The sequence below is a fragment of the Neovison vison genome, chromosome 4 (assembly GCF_020171115.1).
Source record: "Neovison vison isolate M4711 chromosome 4, ASM_NN_V1, whole genome shotgun sequence".
Lineage (NCBI taxonomy): Eukaryota > Metazoa > Chordata > Mammalia > Carnivora > Mustelidae > Neogale > Neogale vison.
In genome coordinates this window covers 194020091-194037231 of record NC_058094.1, presented here as the reverse complement: position 1 = coordinate 194037231, position 17141 = coordinate 194020091, and the positions used below count along the sequence as shown (strand labels likewise).

Genomic DNA, 17141 nt, shown 5'->3' with positions numbered 1-17141 from the left:
TAGTTTGAAATCTCTTGTTAATAATCCCTTTACTGGAAGTATTGAGACCCCAGCACAAGTAAGAAACTCTGAATAGTACCTTCCCAAAAAAAGAGCATTTTCATTTATCCTCTTTTATATGATTTTTCAGGGAAAGAAAAAAAATGCTTTTACATTATTTTTACTCATCCTTACTTATGTAGATCTAAGAAACTTTTTTTTCTTCAGAGCAAAATATGTTTGAAATTTGAAATTAAGCTATGCTTTGAATATCAGTGCTCGGGTTTAACAAGTGGATTAATCACTGTTATTTTTAATGTATTTATAGTTGACTAGGCAGTAAAACCAACAAAAAAATAATAGAGTGCAAAATAAATGTGAGTTGCTGGCAGTAATGTTCCCCAAGCGTTACCAACTTATCCAATAAATTGCTAGGTAATGTTTAACATAACGATGCATTAAGAGTATAGCGCTGGGCCTCCCTCCTTAATTTTTAAAAAGACATTTGTATGGAAAAATGTGTCCATTCTTGTAGTTCCAAACATGGAACTTCACAGAGTAAAAAGCAGCTGTTTCAAACCTGATTGTTGAGGAACGATCCATACTTGTATTCTTTTTTATAGAACTTCTATAAGACTGAACTAAACAAGGAAGAGATGTATATACGCTACATCCACAAACTCTATGATCTGCATCTCAAAGCGCAAAACTTCACAGGTAATTCTGTCTTTTGGCTCAGGCTGGGGAGAGTGGGCTGGACACTGGTGTATCATACATGGTCTGTCCTTTTGCTTTGTATAATTAGAGGTGGGAACTCAAGCATTTGTCCTTTATAATGGAAATTTTCCATTGGATCTATTTTTCTAGGTACTCCATTTTAATTTATTGGCTTTTTTACTCTATCTCTCGGCATTGTTTTTTGGAGGTTGCTTTTGGGAGTACAAAATATGTATCTCACTTTTTGGAGCCTACTTACAGTTGGTATTTTACCACTTCTAGTTAAATAATGTTATGTTGTAGTTCCCCTACATATTGTGTATGCAAACATTGGAAACCCCACCAGATAATGCCATAATTTTTACGTTAACAGTCATACCTATTTTATTTTGTTTTTTAAAGATTTTATTTATTTATTTGACAGACAGAGATCACAAATAGGCAGAGAGGCAGGCAGAGAGAGAGGAGGAAGCAGGCTCCTGCTGAGCAGAGAGCCCGATGTGGGGCTTGATCCCAGGACCCTGAGATCATGACCTGAGCCGAAGGCAGAGGCTTCAACCCACTGAGCCACCCAGGCGCCCCCACAGTCATACCTATTTTAAAGAATTTAGAGGATTAAATGGTCTGTCTTTGTTGCTCATATATTTACTGTTTGTGTTGCTCTTTCTTCCTTCATGGAAGTTCTCAGTTCCTCTTTGATATCATTTTTATTCAACCTAAAGAGTATTTCTTTAAAGTAGATCCAGTGGTGGAGGGTGCCTGGGTGGCTCAGTCAGTTGGGCCACTGACTCTTGGTTTCCACTCAGGTCACGCTCGCACAGTTGTGGGATCAAGTCCCGAGTAGGGCTCTGCGGTCGTGGTCGGTGCAGAGTCTGCTTCAGATTCTTTTTTTTCCTCAAATAAATAAATAAAATCTTCAAAAACAGAACAACAACAAAAAAGTAAACCTAGCAATGAAGAATTCTCGTTGTGTTCCTTTGTCAGAGAAGTCTTTGTTTTGCCTTTATCCCTGAAGGATACATCTGCTGGTTATCAAATTCTAGGTGGATAGTTCTTTTGTTTCAGTACTTGGAAACATTGCCCTGCTGTCTTCTGGCCTCCATGGTTTCTGATGCGAGATCAGGAGTCACCTAAATTGTGTCCCTGTGTATAATGTGTAAGGTTGCTTTCAAGACTTTATCTTCAGTTTCTGGCAGTTTGATTATGATGTATATGGTCATGGCTTTCTTTAAGATTATCCTGTCTGGGTCCACAGTGTTTCTTGAATTTATAGACTTATTTCCTTCACCAGATTTGGGAGGTTTTCTGGCATTATTTCCTCAAATGTATTTTCTGCACTGTTCCTCTTTTGGAACTACAAGTGACATGAATGTTAGGCCTTTTGGTATTCTGTAAATTCTTGGGTCTCTGTTCATTTTTCTTTCCCAGTTTTTCTTCTTTCTTGTTCAAATTAGATCATTTCTGTTGATCCATACACAAGTCGATAGGCTCTTCTGTGCCATTTCCATTCAGCTACTGAGCCCTTGCAGTGAAATTTTTTGTTACTGTATTACCCATTTGTAAAATTTCCTTTGCTTTTTTTTCTTTTCTTTTCTTTTCTTTTCTTTTTTTTTTTTTTTTTAGTTTCCATTTCTTTATAGGGAACTTGTATCTTTCTGTTCAAGGGTGTTCACTTTTACTTGAAGGAGCGTGGTTATAATAACTTCTTCATAGTATTTCTGTAAATCCAACAGCTGAATCTTGGGGTTAGCATCTGTTAATTGCCTTTTTCCTTTGAAATTTTTTTGGTTATCCTGTTTCTTTGAATGTCAAGTCATTTGGGGTTGTTTCACGAACATTTTGAATATTATGAGACTCTGAGTTCTGTTCTCTAAACCTGGAGAATGCCGAGGGTTTTTTTAATTTCAGCAGATAGTCCAATTAGATTCAAACCTCAAGTCCTAAACCACCTTCTAAAGGTTGTGATTCCAATGTCAGCTTAGTTTTCAAAGCCTTTCCATACTGTTCTGGTCTGTCTCACATATATGTCACCTGGAGAGAGCCTGGGACCTAACCAGTGGTCTGTACCATAGTTCATGTCTCAAAATCTTTGTTATGTTGATTCTGGTCTGTTCAATATACGTGCAGCTTGCAAGTGAGCTCAGGACATTGTACGCAACATTTAAAAATCCCTTTCTCTCTGTGATCTCCCTCTCTGTGATCTTCCTCACTTTTACTATCTCCCAAGGACTCCTTTTCCTAGCACTCTCACTTAATCTGAAGCAAATTAGTAAAAGCCAAGACTTGATCCTCCCTACATTGTGATGCATTCCCGACAGCTGGTCTTCTGGGGGCCAAGCACCGAACATAAAAAAGCCCGTGGACGCCTCTGCTGCCACGATGCCCACACTGTGCACTCTGCAGCTTTGCGCTGGTTCCCAGGACTCAAAGGAAGCTAGAAGGGTCAAAAGGACTCCAAACCCCAGGAGGGTTCTCTTCTCAGTCCTCTGACCAGAGGAGCTTTCCTGGGGAGCTTTTTAGTCCCAGGAGACTAGGACAACGAAGCCAGGAGATATGAAAGGCGAAAAAATAAAAACCGCAAACTCACTATTCTATGGTCATTCTTTGAGTATTGATTTTCTTACTCTGCCCACCTTCTCTCATTTACTCTTCAGAGTCCTCCAAGAGTTGCCTTATATATCCTGCCTAGGGTTTTTAGTGGGGGAAAGATACGATGCAAAGAGCTCACATATTGTAACCAGAAAAGAACCCTTTAACTGAATGTAGGTACTATAAATCTGAGTCTTTTGCTGCACTGTTCTTCCCAGGAACTCCTGAATTGTGGCCTCTTCTCCAGCTTTAAAAGAAAGTGATCCTCTCTGAAATGGTCCTTGTGTGGCCAAAGTTTAAATAATGCTTCCAGCTATAATTTCCCTGTATCGATTAATGCATCTCTGTTTCTCAGTGTGGAGACCTTGATGTGCTCTTTGGTATCTCTGAGCCTCCCTCAAATAATCAGTCACCATTTTCTGGTGATTTCCCTTCCTAACAGTCTCTCAAAGCCACGTCCTTTTCACTGTTCCCACTCACTCTGCCTCAGTTAGACCTTCATCATCTCACACCTGGGCTGTTTCCTCTCCCCCACCCCCCGTCCCGCCCCCGGGCTGTTTCTTAACTAGCACCAGAACAGGAGACAGAAACTACAGCCTGCAGACCAGCCACCTGATTTTGTAAAGAAAGTTTTATTAGAACTCAGCCACACCCACTTACGCAGCCATTGTCTGTGGCTGCTTTTGCGCCTACAAAAGGCAGAACTGAATAGTTGCAATGACCATATGCCAGATTATAAATTATTATAACTGTAAATGTTTTACTGCCCGGCCCTGTAAGGCAATTTTACCAGCCCCTTCTCCAGATATAACCATTTTCAGTTGGTACAGTTTCTACAGAAAAAAGAAAAAAAATAGTTCAAGCTCTTTATGCAAGGTCTATCATGGTAAAACCATTACCAATCTGTGCAGCCTCACCTTACCACTTGGGGCTATATTCCCTGTCTTCATCCTTCAGGGCATGTGTCTTCACCATCTTTTCCTGGAATTCTTTTTCCTTTTCTTTCCCACAGCAACTCCATGCCCCACCCCCCATCCCTCTCTCATGAGCTGAGTTTATGGTTCCAATTCTTTTTCATCTTTTTCAAATTTCATTAAAGCACTGACCACATTGTTGTTTTGTTTTGTTTAAGATTTTATTTATTTATTTGTCAGAGAGCACAAGCAGGGGGAGAAACAGGCTCCCCACTGAGCAAGGAGACTGATGTGGGACTTGATCCCAGGACCCAGAGATCATGACCTGAGCTGAAGGCAGCCACTAACCAACTGAGCCACCTAGGCGCCCCACCACATTGTTTTTAATAGTTATATAAGGGGTGTGTTATGTGTGTATGTGTTTGTGTGTGTTTCTATGCATACACAGGTAGGTAGAAGTATCTCCAGTTAAAGGGTGAATTCCTTGAAGACAGAGATGATGTTTTCTTCTTCTTAGTGTTCTCATTTTAGTACCCAGCCATGTGAGATTTTTTTTTTTTAAAGATTTTATTTATTTATTTGACAGACAGAGACCACAAGTAGGCAGAGAGGCAGGCAGAGAGCGGGGGTGGGGGGCGGGGGGCGGGGAGCAGGCTCCTGCCAAGCAGGGAGCCTGATGTGGGGCTCCACCCCAGGATCATGACCTGAGAAGAAGGCAGAGGCTTTAACCCACTGAGCCACCCAGGCGCCCCCATGTAAGATTTTTTTTTCTTTTTTTTTAGAGAGAGAGGGCAAATGCATGAGCATGGGAGTAGTGGGGGTGGGGCAGAGGGAGAGAGAGCATCTCAAGGCCTGATACCCAGTGTGGAGCCTGACACTGGGCTGGATCTCAGGACCTGAGATCATGACCTGAGCTAAAACCAAAAGTCTGACACTTAACCCACTAAGGCACCCACGCACCCCTGCAATGTGAGATTTAAATAAATGCATCACCAATAAATTTACTCAGTTAAATTTAAAAACCTACAGAAATTTTTCTCCTTCAATATTGGTAATTCATATATATATATACACATACATATATGAATTTTATATATATATAGATATATCTTCACACAGATGTGCTGATGGTTTTGATTAAATAGACTAAGATTTTGGAGGTATGTTGTCTGAAAGTTTAAATGACCATTTTTATAGTAGTTAGTGGCCACATTTTGAGCAAGTTTTTATAGCAAAGAAAACCACCTAGTGGAGTTATTTTAAAGTCCATTAAAAAAGAAATGAGGGAGGGAACTAAGGACAAGCTCTTCCAGCTATGTAACTGTTCTCTGAAACAGAGTCCAAATCTGTCTGATTATATTTTAGAAATGGGCAAATTGGTTTTCTTTAATTTGTTTACTGAACTTGCAGTATTTATTTTCCCCAAAGTCATAAGAAATAAGTCCTCCTCACCTGCCACATTATACTCATTTCTCCTCTGTCCTCCTTTTTGTGTGTCCTTGAAGAAATTGAAATTAATGGGGAAACTTTTCTATCTTTAGAGCATTCTGTTTAAATGTCTTTAACCCTTTGCAGCCTTTTGTGATGGGGCTCTCCATTTGTAATTTATCCCTTATCTTCTCGTGTTTTGTTTTGTTTTTTCTTGTCGCATGTGGGTGGCCTCACTATGCTCTCGTCATGATGATGGAGCAAGATGGCCCATGTTTAATTATGTGGCAGTGCCTTTTGTTCAAAATTTCTAAGTACTTTTTTAAAAACTGCTGGAAATTTGCGATGTGATTCATTCTTCCCTCTTCAGTACATACTGTTGTTGTCTTAAGATGCAGAAGTATAAATATCCGATGTATTGCAATAAAACATCTACAGTTTGCTAATGTGTTTAAAATCTGTCCCAGTAGTGTCCTATGTTGGTCACACCTCAAAGGGTATATCTGTTTGCTTTTGTGGAAAGTTTCTGTAGCTTCCTTCACACACCTGACCCCTGAGAGATATCATCATTTTCCTGAATCAGTTTCTGAGACAGGTGTCACTCACTCCACGCCTTTCCATGTCACCATTCTGATGCCTTGCCAATCCCAGCTTGCCCTCCCAGACTCGCACTCCCCATCTACCCCTCGTCCCTGGACTGCCCCAGGGCAAGCATGATTTGGAAAGCAGTTGAGATGAACTAAAAATGCTTTGTTGCCCCCCACCCTTGTAATTTTTTTTATTATGGTAAAATATACGTACCACAGAATTTACCGTCTTACCCGTTTTTAAGTGTACAGTCGTTGGCACGTCGTGAATTCCCGTGGTTGCACAACCATCCCCTCTCCGGCTCTCCAGAACTTTTTCATAGGCACAAACCAAAACCGTGTACCCATGAAACAGTAGCTTCCCATTTTCTGCTCCCTCCGGTCCCTGGCATCCACCATGGTACTTTCTGGCTCCATGAATTTGACCTTCATAGCTCTTTCAGTCACCACCTGTGGGCAGCTGAAGGCTTCAGCTGGAGGAAGGGGTTTGCTTGGTCCTTCTCATCCTTTTCACTGTGAAATGATTAGCCGCAAAGATATTTTTTGAAATCTCAGGTATTGGGGAAGAAACAAAAGAAAACTGAGAGACAAAAGTGATCATTACAGAGCTGTGTATTAAGAGAAAAAGGAGCTATTCAACAGTACAGGGCCAAATCTTGAAGGAGAGATCTTTGAAGGCCTGCAGGTGTCACCTCTGTGATAAATGAAGGGACCCGTGGATTATTCATGTAGACAGAGGAACAAGGACACACAAAGGGCTTTGTTAGATGCTTAGCATTTGTTATAAGGCTGTGTGAGGAATGAAAGATCAGGAAGTCATCTCAGAAGGTCTCAGGAAACTAGAAGCTACTCAGATCCAGCGCCCATCTCCCCATTATTATTAGCATTCCTGTCCCATCAAAACCAGTCTTCATGGCTGGCAACCTATGGTGTGGCCATTCAGCTCTGTTTCTGCAACTGCCCAGTTAGCCAGCACCCTTTAGCGGACACTCTCCTCTGTCCACCTCACATTCACCTTCCACAAGATAGAATTTGGCAAGTGTCCGTTAAACGGAAGGTGCCTCTGTCCCTGTATGGGCAGCTTTCTTGTACCACTGCCTCCGGATGAGGAGGCATTGTGTTTTCTTCAGCAGAAGCCTCTGATGGGGCCAAGGGACTCCAGCCACGGAGGCTAGAGGCTTCTCAGGAGAAAGTGGTGAACTCCATCTTATGTGTGCTGTGTGGAGCGACACTGGGAAATGTGAGCAGAGGTTGGTAGGGACCAGATCATGGCCAGCCTACTCTGTCCCTTTCTGAAACTTGCATTTATTGTTAGCTGTTGCGAGTCACTGGCTGCTTGGAATCAGGGGAGCAATACGATCCTTTGCAGTTGAAAGATCAGACTGGTAACAGTGTGCAGACTGAACAGAGGGGAGTAAGGGACTGCGGGTGGCCTATGAAAGCTTTTGCAGTTATTGAAGCCAGGAGACTAAGCTCACCAAAGGTAATCACGAAGAAAAAAGGCCAGAGCCTGTGCCTCACAGGACTTGCACAAGTAAAAGGCAAGAGAAAAGTGATAGGGACCCAGGCCTTTCTTATTACAACTTCATGTTGCACACTGAGATGACCACATTGTGGTAATAGCACTTAACCTGCTACTTGGGAGCTTTATGTGTAGTTCCTCTTAAGGCAAATAAATGAAGACCAAGAATGACCATTTATTGATATTGTGTTAAAAGCTACTATTACATTTTTTTTTAAGATTATTTATTGAGGAGGGAGAGAGCTGGAGCGGGAGGGGCAGAGGGAGAAGGAGAGAGACTCTCAGGCAGACTGCACTGAGCGTGGAGCCCCACGCAGGGCTGGAGCCCATGACCCCGAGATGATGACCCAAGCTGAAATCCACAGTTGGGCACCCAGCCGACTGCACCACCCAGGCAGAAAATACTACCTCTTTAAGAGACATACAAGGATGGTCATTAAATGGATTAATAACTTAAGGGTTCATCTACTTTATTCCATTTAATAAATGAGATGGCCATTACAATATTAAAGGAAAAAAATAATTATTGTAGTCCTTCATCAGTGACAGAGGAACTCTGGTTCCTATCGATCTGCTTGGCCATAGTTAAGATTTAGGAAGAGACCTACAGAATGGCAAGTACTGTATTAAGGACACTACCTATGAACTGTGCCTAGCCTGCGGATTACCATTTCCATGTGTGTATACAGAATACCACCACTTTACATGTTTTCCCAAGAAATCCCAACTGCACCAACACGTAATGACTTCAGCAACCATTACTAAAGATTTTGGGGGCCAACTGAGGGTTGTATCACACAACACACAACAGTCCTCTCCCTGTAAAGAGAGAACTTTTTCAGCCTTTTATTATCAAGAAGAATTTAATTACCAATTCTTGTTTCCTAAGCACACCCTTTGGAAGATGCCTGTAGCCTCCCCCAAGGGATTTACCAGTGAACATCCCCAGCAGTCAAAGGCATGTCTCCCTATTCCTCTGAATGAGCTCCAACAATATATCCTCAAACATTTTTATGATGCCAGCAGCATAGAGGCATTGTAGAAATAAGGAAGAGGGATGGAAAGGAAGAGAAGGCAAGAAAGAGGGAAAAGAGAAAGAAAGAAATGGGGGTGGGGTGGGGATGAATATAGGGAGCCAAAAGATGAAATACAAATCTCTGAAAATTCCATCTTCCAGGGGGAAGTCATCACTTGTGAACTGGCTCTTGCGTCTGTTGTGAACATTTTTCTTCATTATCATGAAATTCAAAAAATGTTTTTTGCAATTTGCCCCAAGCCAGCTGCGCTTGAGGGGAAGCTGTTTGGGATCCTGTCTTGATCATTTCCTTCCCACTCCACTTTCAGAGGCTGCATATACTCTCCTGTTATACGATGAGCTGTTGGAGTGGTCGGATCGGCCCCTCCGGGAGTTCCTGACCTACCCCATGCAGACAGAATGGCAACGCAAGGAGCACCTGCACCTTGCTATCATCCAGAATTTTGACCGAGGCAAAGTAAGTAGCCTTCCCCACCCATGGTCTCTCTCAAGGCGGTTGTGTTGGTGTCATGTTTCCATTCATTCATAGTTTTTTCTTGTCCACCTCCTCAAGCCAGGTACCCTCAGATTTTAATGAGGATTAAAAACACCCAAGAGTTTGCTAAAATTCCCAGGTCCCACCTCTAGGCATTCTGACTGGGTATGTCTGGCATGAGGCAGGGGATTTTGTGACTTCAACAAGGACTTGACATTGCAGTGTGTACAAATTTGGGGCCATATTTTGAGAAACACTGGTCTGGAGGTTTTGACACCTAGGCATTTGATTCTCTGAAAAACCACCCCTCAGCTACCTCCCCAAATTAGCATGCATTCTGCCCCATTCCACTTTTTTGGTAAGGGAAGATAAATGAAACTGACTTTGTTTAAAGAATGTTATGGCATCCCATCATATATTTAAAAGATCCCACTGACCTGATGATGCCATTCAGCCCATTACCTCACTCCACTCTGTCTCCCTCCTCAAGGGCTTACAACACCCTTTAGGAAAACTTAAGAATCTGACCACAGTTGTTTATTTGATTTGAACATTTGGATGCTTTGGTGATACGTGTCTTAGATTTAAATATATCTCCCAAAATGCCAAGGTTAAACAGGAGACTAAAATACAAACAGTGGCTGTCCTTCTACAAAACATAATTGCATAACTTGATGCAAGGAAATTGCCTCCTTCCTATCGTCCTTTATTATGTATCTAAATACCCTGACATATGATTTGTTACATTAATAGCAAGGAAATGCCTTTGTGTCCTCCTCCAGTGAAGTTTCCATTTATAAGCTGTTATAAAATCCCGTTGTGCTTATTTTGGCCCTTCAAAGGGGTTTTTCACTAGATCGGGGGTTACAATCGATGGCCCATGTGTCGAATGGCTCAGCACCCACCATTTATGTACCACCCACATTCTAAGAATTGCTTTTACATTTTAAAGTGTTTGAAAGATATGGCAAGAAAAAGAATATCTGACAGATGAAAATTACATGAAATTCGCATTTCAGTGTTCCTAGATAATAACGTTATTACAGCACAGACACGCTTATTCACTGTACCTGCTTTTGTGCTTTAATGGTGGAGTTGGGTAGTTGTGACAAGGACCGTGTCGCCCACCAACCCCGAATTATTTACTGTCTGGCCTTGTGCAGAAAAAGTTTGATGACCCTTGGGCTAGAAGAAAGAATTTTTGCATTTCTGCTGAGAGTAACCAGCTGGGTTAGATCCTCACAATTTACAAGTGCAGTTGAGCCAAGCAAGGGCTCGAGGATGCCAGCTGTGGATAATTGGGCCTTAGGGGTCAGTGGTAATTCCCCCCTTAGCACTGAGGGCCCGTTTATTCATCTACTTGGCCATTGTGGAACTGTAGTTATTTCAAGATGATTCTGAAAGGGTTCCAGAAAATGTTTGCACACCATATGTTCATGCCTGTTGTGGTGGATTGTATTTTCTCACTTCCTAAAGATTTTTAATAATTTACATGTTAATTGCATGCTGGTACCAAGCTTAAAGTGGCAGTGGTACTATTCAAGGTAGACTGTAGAGATTACGAAGTTAGACCTGGTCATCTGAAAGCAGTCCCACCCTGTCCTCTGGGTGGAAATGAGTGAATGTTGTGGGACCATTCGTGTTTGTATCATTCGTTTGTCCACAGTGTTGGGAGAATGGCATCGTCTTGTGCCGGAAGATCGCGGAACAGTATGAGAGTTATTATGACTACAGAAACCTGAGCAAGATGAGGGTAAGGAACCTGGATGCACGCCCATCAGGCAAAGGCATCCTGTCGTCATTCACTTTCCAGTATCGTTCCGTAAAACTAACTTTGTGATCATCCCAACCTGTCGTGCAGAAAGCTTGTTTAAGGGAAGTCTTTCCTCTACAGCGTACTCAGCTGTTTATACAGAGAAACAGCGAAGGCTTCTAATTAGTACTTGGAAGTGAGCCTTTGATCTCTTCTAAACATCATGTCTGCAGTGTGCAATCTAATCCGTGATTGATTCTTTTCGTTTGCTGAGAAGTCTCTGTGCTGTTTGAAGAGACGCTCGCTTGTATGCAGATCTCTACCACAATGTACCATTCTTAGACCCCAGTCTGCACAAAGAATAGACGTGGCTAGCTGACCCATTTCCGACCACTTCAAGGCTAAACTCTACAGATGTCTTCTCTCTTTAGCTGTAGCAACATGTGTTATGTGCGATACCAGAACCAAGGGCTTGGTACCCAAGAACCCAGGGAGTTCAGTATTCTGTGCTCCTGAACCAAACATTTTGTCCCTTCTTTTCTTTTCAGGTTCAAATGGGTCCCTCTTGCTCTCTGAGTCCTTACTCTTCAGAGCCAGGATCATTTTGTGTCCTCTTATTACACTTAAGTTCTGCAGGGTTTCTAAAATAGAAAGATTATGATGTTGCCTTTTAATTCTGCAGTAGCGGTTAATGAGATGAAATTGTCAACCTTTAACAGCTCGTAAAACCCCATACCCCACAAGTAGCTCACTCAGCCTGTAGGAGCTGGTATAGTATTTCATGCCAGAAGTTCATCGATGTTTCTCCTAACATGAAAATCAACGAGGAAAAAAAAAAAACAAAAACCTTGTTTCAACTTCAGTCCATCATGCTAGCTCTGGCAGGCACTGCGGTTCTATATAAAAACATGTCTGTGCTTCTCTTGGCATACACCCCCTGTAACAGAAGCGAGGTTACAGTGTTTACCCGGGAGAGCCCTTGGGTACCATAGTCACTCCGATTTTTATAAACCGAGAGCATTACACTTCATGCCAACTGCTCTTTGGGGTGCTGTTAGTGGGGGCAGGGGGAGGGGGAGAAGTTTTCAAGAGCAATATTAGTCTTTCTCTATAAACCCTGGGGATGATAATACCATGAATGGAAAACCATAAGCTTTATGTGCGTCATAGTGCCGACATTGTTAGAGATACACTTAAGAGTTTTCAGCCCAGACAGCACTTTGCACGATGGGTCTCCTCGGGTTCAGTTTATCCCTGTCCAGCCTGTGCAAGCTTGCACCTTCCAAATGTCCTGAATTACCATGACCAAGAAGAACCAAATCCACAGGTGAGTACATCTAGTGCTAGAATTTTCCAGAAAGATTGGGCCTCTAATAGTTCATTCATTTTTTTAAAAAACTCATGTTCATCTTCATTTAATTGTGAAGAAAATATTTTCTTGATATTTTCTTTGGTGAGAACATGGAATAATATTGGATACTTTAAAGGAAGGGTCAGCAACCTGTAGCCAGTGTACCTGGCAGGACTGAGCAGTTCTGACAGGGACCATATGGCCTGAAAAGCCTATATTCTTTATTCTCTGGCCATTTCCAGAATCATTTTGCTGATCCCTGCCTTAAAGCATAGAAAGGGAGTTAAACCTTCTTTTCTGAAAACTGAACACTACAATTAAGTTCTTCTTCATAAAGAATAAATATCCTCTTCTAGAAACAGGGAGAGCTGAAGGATGAGGTAAAATTCTTAGAATTCTCTTCTGCTTTCCTAGATGATGGAAGCCTCTTTGTATGACAAGATTATGGACCAGCAACGTCTTGAACCAGAGTTCTTCAGAGTTGGATTTTACGGGAAAAAATTTCCATTCTTCTTAAGAGTAAGTTAATACACTACTTAATTTGTTGTTATACTTCTAAAATAGATATGCCACTCAAGAAAACCAAGATGTTTGAAGACATTTCATCCTTTTAGAACAATAAGAGATTTTCCTTTAATGTTTTTAGTGTGCAGACACCGTACTAAATGTAGAATACCTTGTTTTGAATAATTTCCCAAGTTATCAAACAATGGTTTTATTTTTTTTCCTAAATGTCTAAATGCACTATATCTTATGAGCAGTCTTTGGTCATTATAGCTACTCCCCTGTGGGACTGCTGTTTACTATTCTGTGCAATCTGTGATTTCCATAGAGTTAGCAGCAGAGAAAAATGGCAAGGCATTGCAGGTGACATAAAACACTGCAGTCTCACGTCCCGTAGAAACTCCCTCCAGAATCACGTAAAGAGCCCAGTTAGTGGTTTTGTGAAAAGGTAAATGTCACCCAGCCAAGAGATGCCATTTATTGCTAGTATAAACTAATTCTACCAAAGTAAGTCTTCTAGACACTAAGGTACCTTGTGGATCATAAAATACTTGACTCTGTTCTTACAATTTTTTATATTGTACTAAGTCGTATGTTACAAGATTGAAGGCTTATCTTAACCCTTCAGGGTATAAAATCTTACTTACACTTACTTATATGAGAACAGTAGTTGGGAGAGGAAATGTACCTCCCCACGTAACTGAGGAGAAGTTTTGGGAATACTTTAGAAATTGAGTGAATTCATTCCAAACTCTAAATCTCAGCATACAAATGCTTTGGTAACTGTGTTGCCCTGTATCCTGCTGTAACTGCCAGCACTTATGAATATGTATAAGACGGGGGTACTTGGAGGAGGGGGGGGAAGAGGAAGACTGGACTTTGTTATTTGTTTAATAATCATTGACTTGTCTCCCTTTTAGAATGAGAGTTTTATATGTATTTGTTAATTCATATATTTACCTATAAAGTTTGCCCACATTTTCCAAACACCATGAGCAAAAATTCATTTTAGTGTTACATTGAGCATACACTCAAATGACAGGTTGGTTGAAGGGACTGTGTATTTTGGTGCCATGCAGACGTGAGTCAAATCTCCTTGTTGGGTTAAAAGGGAGTCTGCATGTTGGTGTAGATGGTCACAAAGCTGACTCTGCAGATGGACCTGAGGACAGAGGAAAGTTTGATTCTGGATCAAAAACAGAGATAAGTTTAGAACACTTGCTGACTTTGAAAGACTGAGTTTTGAAAGTGGACATTGTAGTCCAGGGCTGTCATCAGTAGCCCCCTTTCTAGTGTACATGGCCAGGATCCTTGTGGTGGGAGAAGGGGCACAGTCTAGCGCAGAGGGCTGGAGACCCCACAGGAAGGTCCAGACCTGACTCTGCTGCAGCACATTCCCTTCCTTTCTTGGCTCAAAATCAGGCAAAGTAAAAGGTTACTTTTTCTTCCTCATGATACTCAGGGTACAGTGTTTACAATTCATAATATTGCCTACAAAAGTATTTTAATTTCTTTTAAAGACCAGAAGAAAAAAGTGAGGTTTTTTTGGCTGAAGAACGTGTTATAATGTATATTAACTTGTATATTATACATTAGATTATGTATTTATTTGTCCCTATACCAAATCAGTCTCTCAGTATGACTTTTAATACATTTTTATAGAGGAAGGGGCCCACAAAAGTCATATTGTAGTCATAATGTGGTCATATTGATCAAATTCTGAGTTCAGCTAGCAAGTGCACTGTGAAATATCTTAGACCCATTTATCTTATAAATGAAACCGTGATAATTAAAAGTGTAAAGTTTTTTTTTTAATCAGAAGTAGTTTAGGAGCCACAATTTTAAAGAGAATTTAGAAAAGTAGAAAACTGAATTGGCTAATAAAATAAATTTTATTACAAAGTCGATTGGAATAAATCAATGTATGTTAATAGTCTTTTTAAAACAGCTTTTCTAGATATAAATGGCATTTTCTTCAAAACGAAGAGAAGGGTCACCCTCTATTGGTTTCTAAAGGGCACCACAGCTTTCAGGATTATGGGGCTGGATCTCTTTTTAGGAAATCAGATTCTAGTCTGTTCATCAATTAAAAAACAAGCAAATATCAACATTAAAGATTTCCTCATTGATAAATTCTAAGATAATTTTTGATGTTGCAATAAATTAATACATTTATATAAGCATATGATCTAAATAGTTTTTTTTTACCCTCATGAAAAATTGACCATCTCTTTATGCACAGGATATCTTTGAGTAGTGATTTATCTGAAGAGAATGACCAAGGTCAAGGATGAGAGATTGACTTTTCATTGTATGCTCTCTACTGTTTGGGTTTTTGTTTTGTTTTGTTTTTACCAGAGATATGTATTTCCTTTTCAGAAGAAAAAGACAATTTAAAAAAATTTAAGTGTGAACAAATGTGACCCAGCAATTCTACTCCTAGGTATATACTCAAGAGAATGGAAAACATATGTTCACACAAAGAACTCTACACAAATGTTCATAGCAACATTATTCACTATTGCCAAAAACTAGAAGCAGCCCAAATATCCATCAGCTGGTGATGAATGGATAAACAACATATGGTATATCTATGCAGTGCAATATTTAGCAATAAGGAAGGAATGAAGTACTTACATATGCTACAAAGTGGACGAACCTTAAGTACATGTTAAGTGAAAGAAGCCAGTCACAAAAGACTACATGTTGTATGATTCCATTCGTATGAAATGTCCAGAATGGGCAAACCCATAGACACAGAAAGTAGGTAGTGGTTTCAGAGGTTGGGGGTTGGCGGAGGAAACTGGGAGCGACTGCGCATGGGTACGAGTTTCTCTTCGGGGTAATGAAATGTTCTCACGTTCAATAGTCGTGATAGTTGCTCTGTGAATATACTAAAAACTTTCAAAAGGGTATATTTTATGGTATGTGAACTGTATCTCAAAGCTGTGATTTTTAAAAAAAAAAATGTATTGATGGGGGAAATGCTTCATTCCTTTTTATTTCTTGACAACTCCGTTGTGTCCCCAAGTTCATTTCAGGATGACTTCCTAACACTGCTGAATGATTATATGCTTAAAGTAACCCCTGGTTTTATAAACTGCTATAATATGTAAGCATTGCCTTAAAAAGGTTGTAGTTATTAGAGTACTTGGATATTTATTTGGGGACTTCTGTAATATACACCATAGATATATGTGCATGGTCTTACTTTATCAAGCAAATTTATTATCTTTTGAGTAGAATAAAAAATACATAGCATCAGAAGGTATACCTTCTTTTCTGTAGAAAGTCTTAAACACAGGATTGTGTGGGGGTCCTGATTTCTAGGTAGTCCGTCTTTGCCTGTGTTTCCAAAGGATCGTGAGTTGGGGGTTTGTGAGGATTGGCAGCAGTTCTTCAGAGCCCACTCCCCGCTGTTTCCTCTGCTTGCCTGCAGCTGCTTTTTCGCAGCTGCAGTCCTCAGCCCCCTGCCTCTGGCTCAGATTTGTTCCTCAGGGCATTTGTACAATCGTAGGAACCTCATCAGGCTGAGACATGCTGAGAATCTTGGGCCTTAGCTAGCTCCCCAGGCCACGAACCGCTCCCTCTTTCTCCTAAAGAGAGGTGCTTTTTTTTTTTTTTTAAGATTTTATTTATTTATTAGAGAGAGCACAAGCAGGCAGAGGCAGAGAGAGAAGCAGGCTCCCCACTGAGCAAGGAGCCCGATGCGGGACTCCATCCCACAACCCTGGGATCATGACCTGAGCCAAAAGCAGCGGCTTAACCAGCTGAGCCACCCAGGCGCCCCAATGAGGTGCTTTAAGGAAACCTGCCACCTTTCCAGCTCTCTAGCCTACCTCAAGGACAACCTTCACCATTTCTACGTAAATAAGAGATAGTCCCAGCCCACAGAGTACTTACACATCTTACAAAACAAACGAACAACAACAATTTTAAAAAAATGTGTCCAACATTTGGCAAATCCCTGAAAATCCTAAATCTCAGTTTGGGCCAGTCAATAAGATTCTTGGCCACAGGAAGCCGAGCTGAGTTGGTGATGGCAGAGAAGCTTCCAGTGCAAGGCTTGCTGAGAGCGGGAATGCAGACTGGCTCAGCTTTCCTTTCTTCCATGCCACGATCCAGTGTGGAGGCCCATCTCTGCAGCTTTCATAAAAAATGCAATAAAATGCATTTTTGGAGATCGCATTTACTTTCTTTCCCTCCACATTGAGAATTTATCCACTAAACTCTGCTTATAGTAAAAAACAAACAAACAAACAAAAAAAACCTTTAACACATGTGCT

At 40.9% G+C, this 17141-nt stretch overlaps 1 protein-coding gene across 4 annotated transcripts in view; it reads left to right on the top strand.

Annotated features, from left to right (window-relative positions):
• Nucleotides 1-17141, top strand: part of DOCK4 (dedicator of cytokinesis 4) — a 430453-nt gene that overhangs the window by 373743 nt on the left and 39569 nt on the right. For all 4 annotated transcript variants that reach the window (XM_044246395.1, XM_044246396.1, XM_044246394.1 and 1 more), the window contains 4 exons: nucleotides 603-696; nucleotides 9081-9229; nucleotides 10914-11000; nucleotides 12766-12870. In XM_044246395.1, coding sequence (XP_044102330.1) covers nucleotides 603-696; nucleotides 9081-9229; nucleotides 10914-11000; nucleotides 12766-12870 — 435 coding nt within the window. The remainder of the gene's footprint in view (nucleotides 1-602; nucleotides 697-9080; nucleotides 9230-10913; nucleotides 11001-12765; nucleotides 12871-17141) is intronic.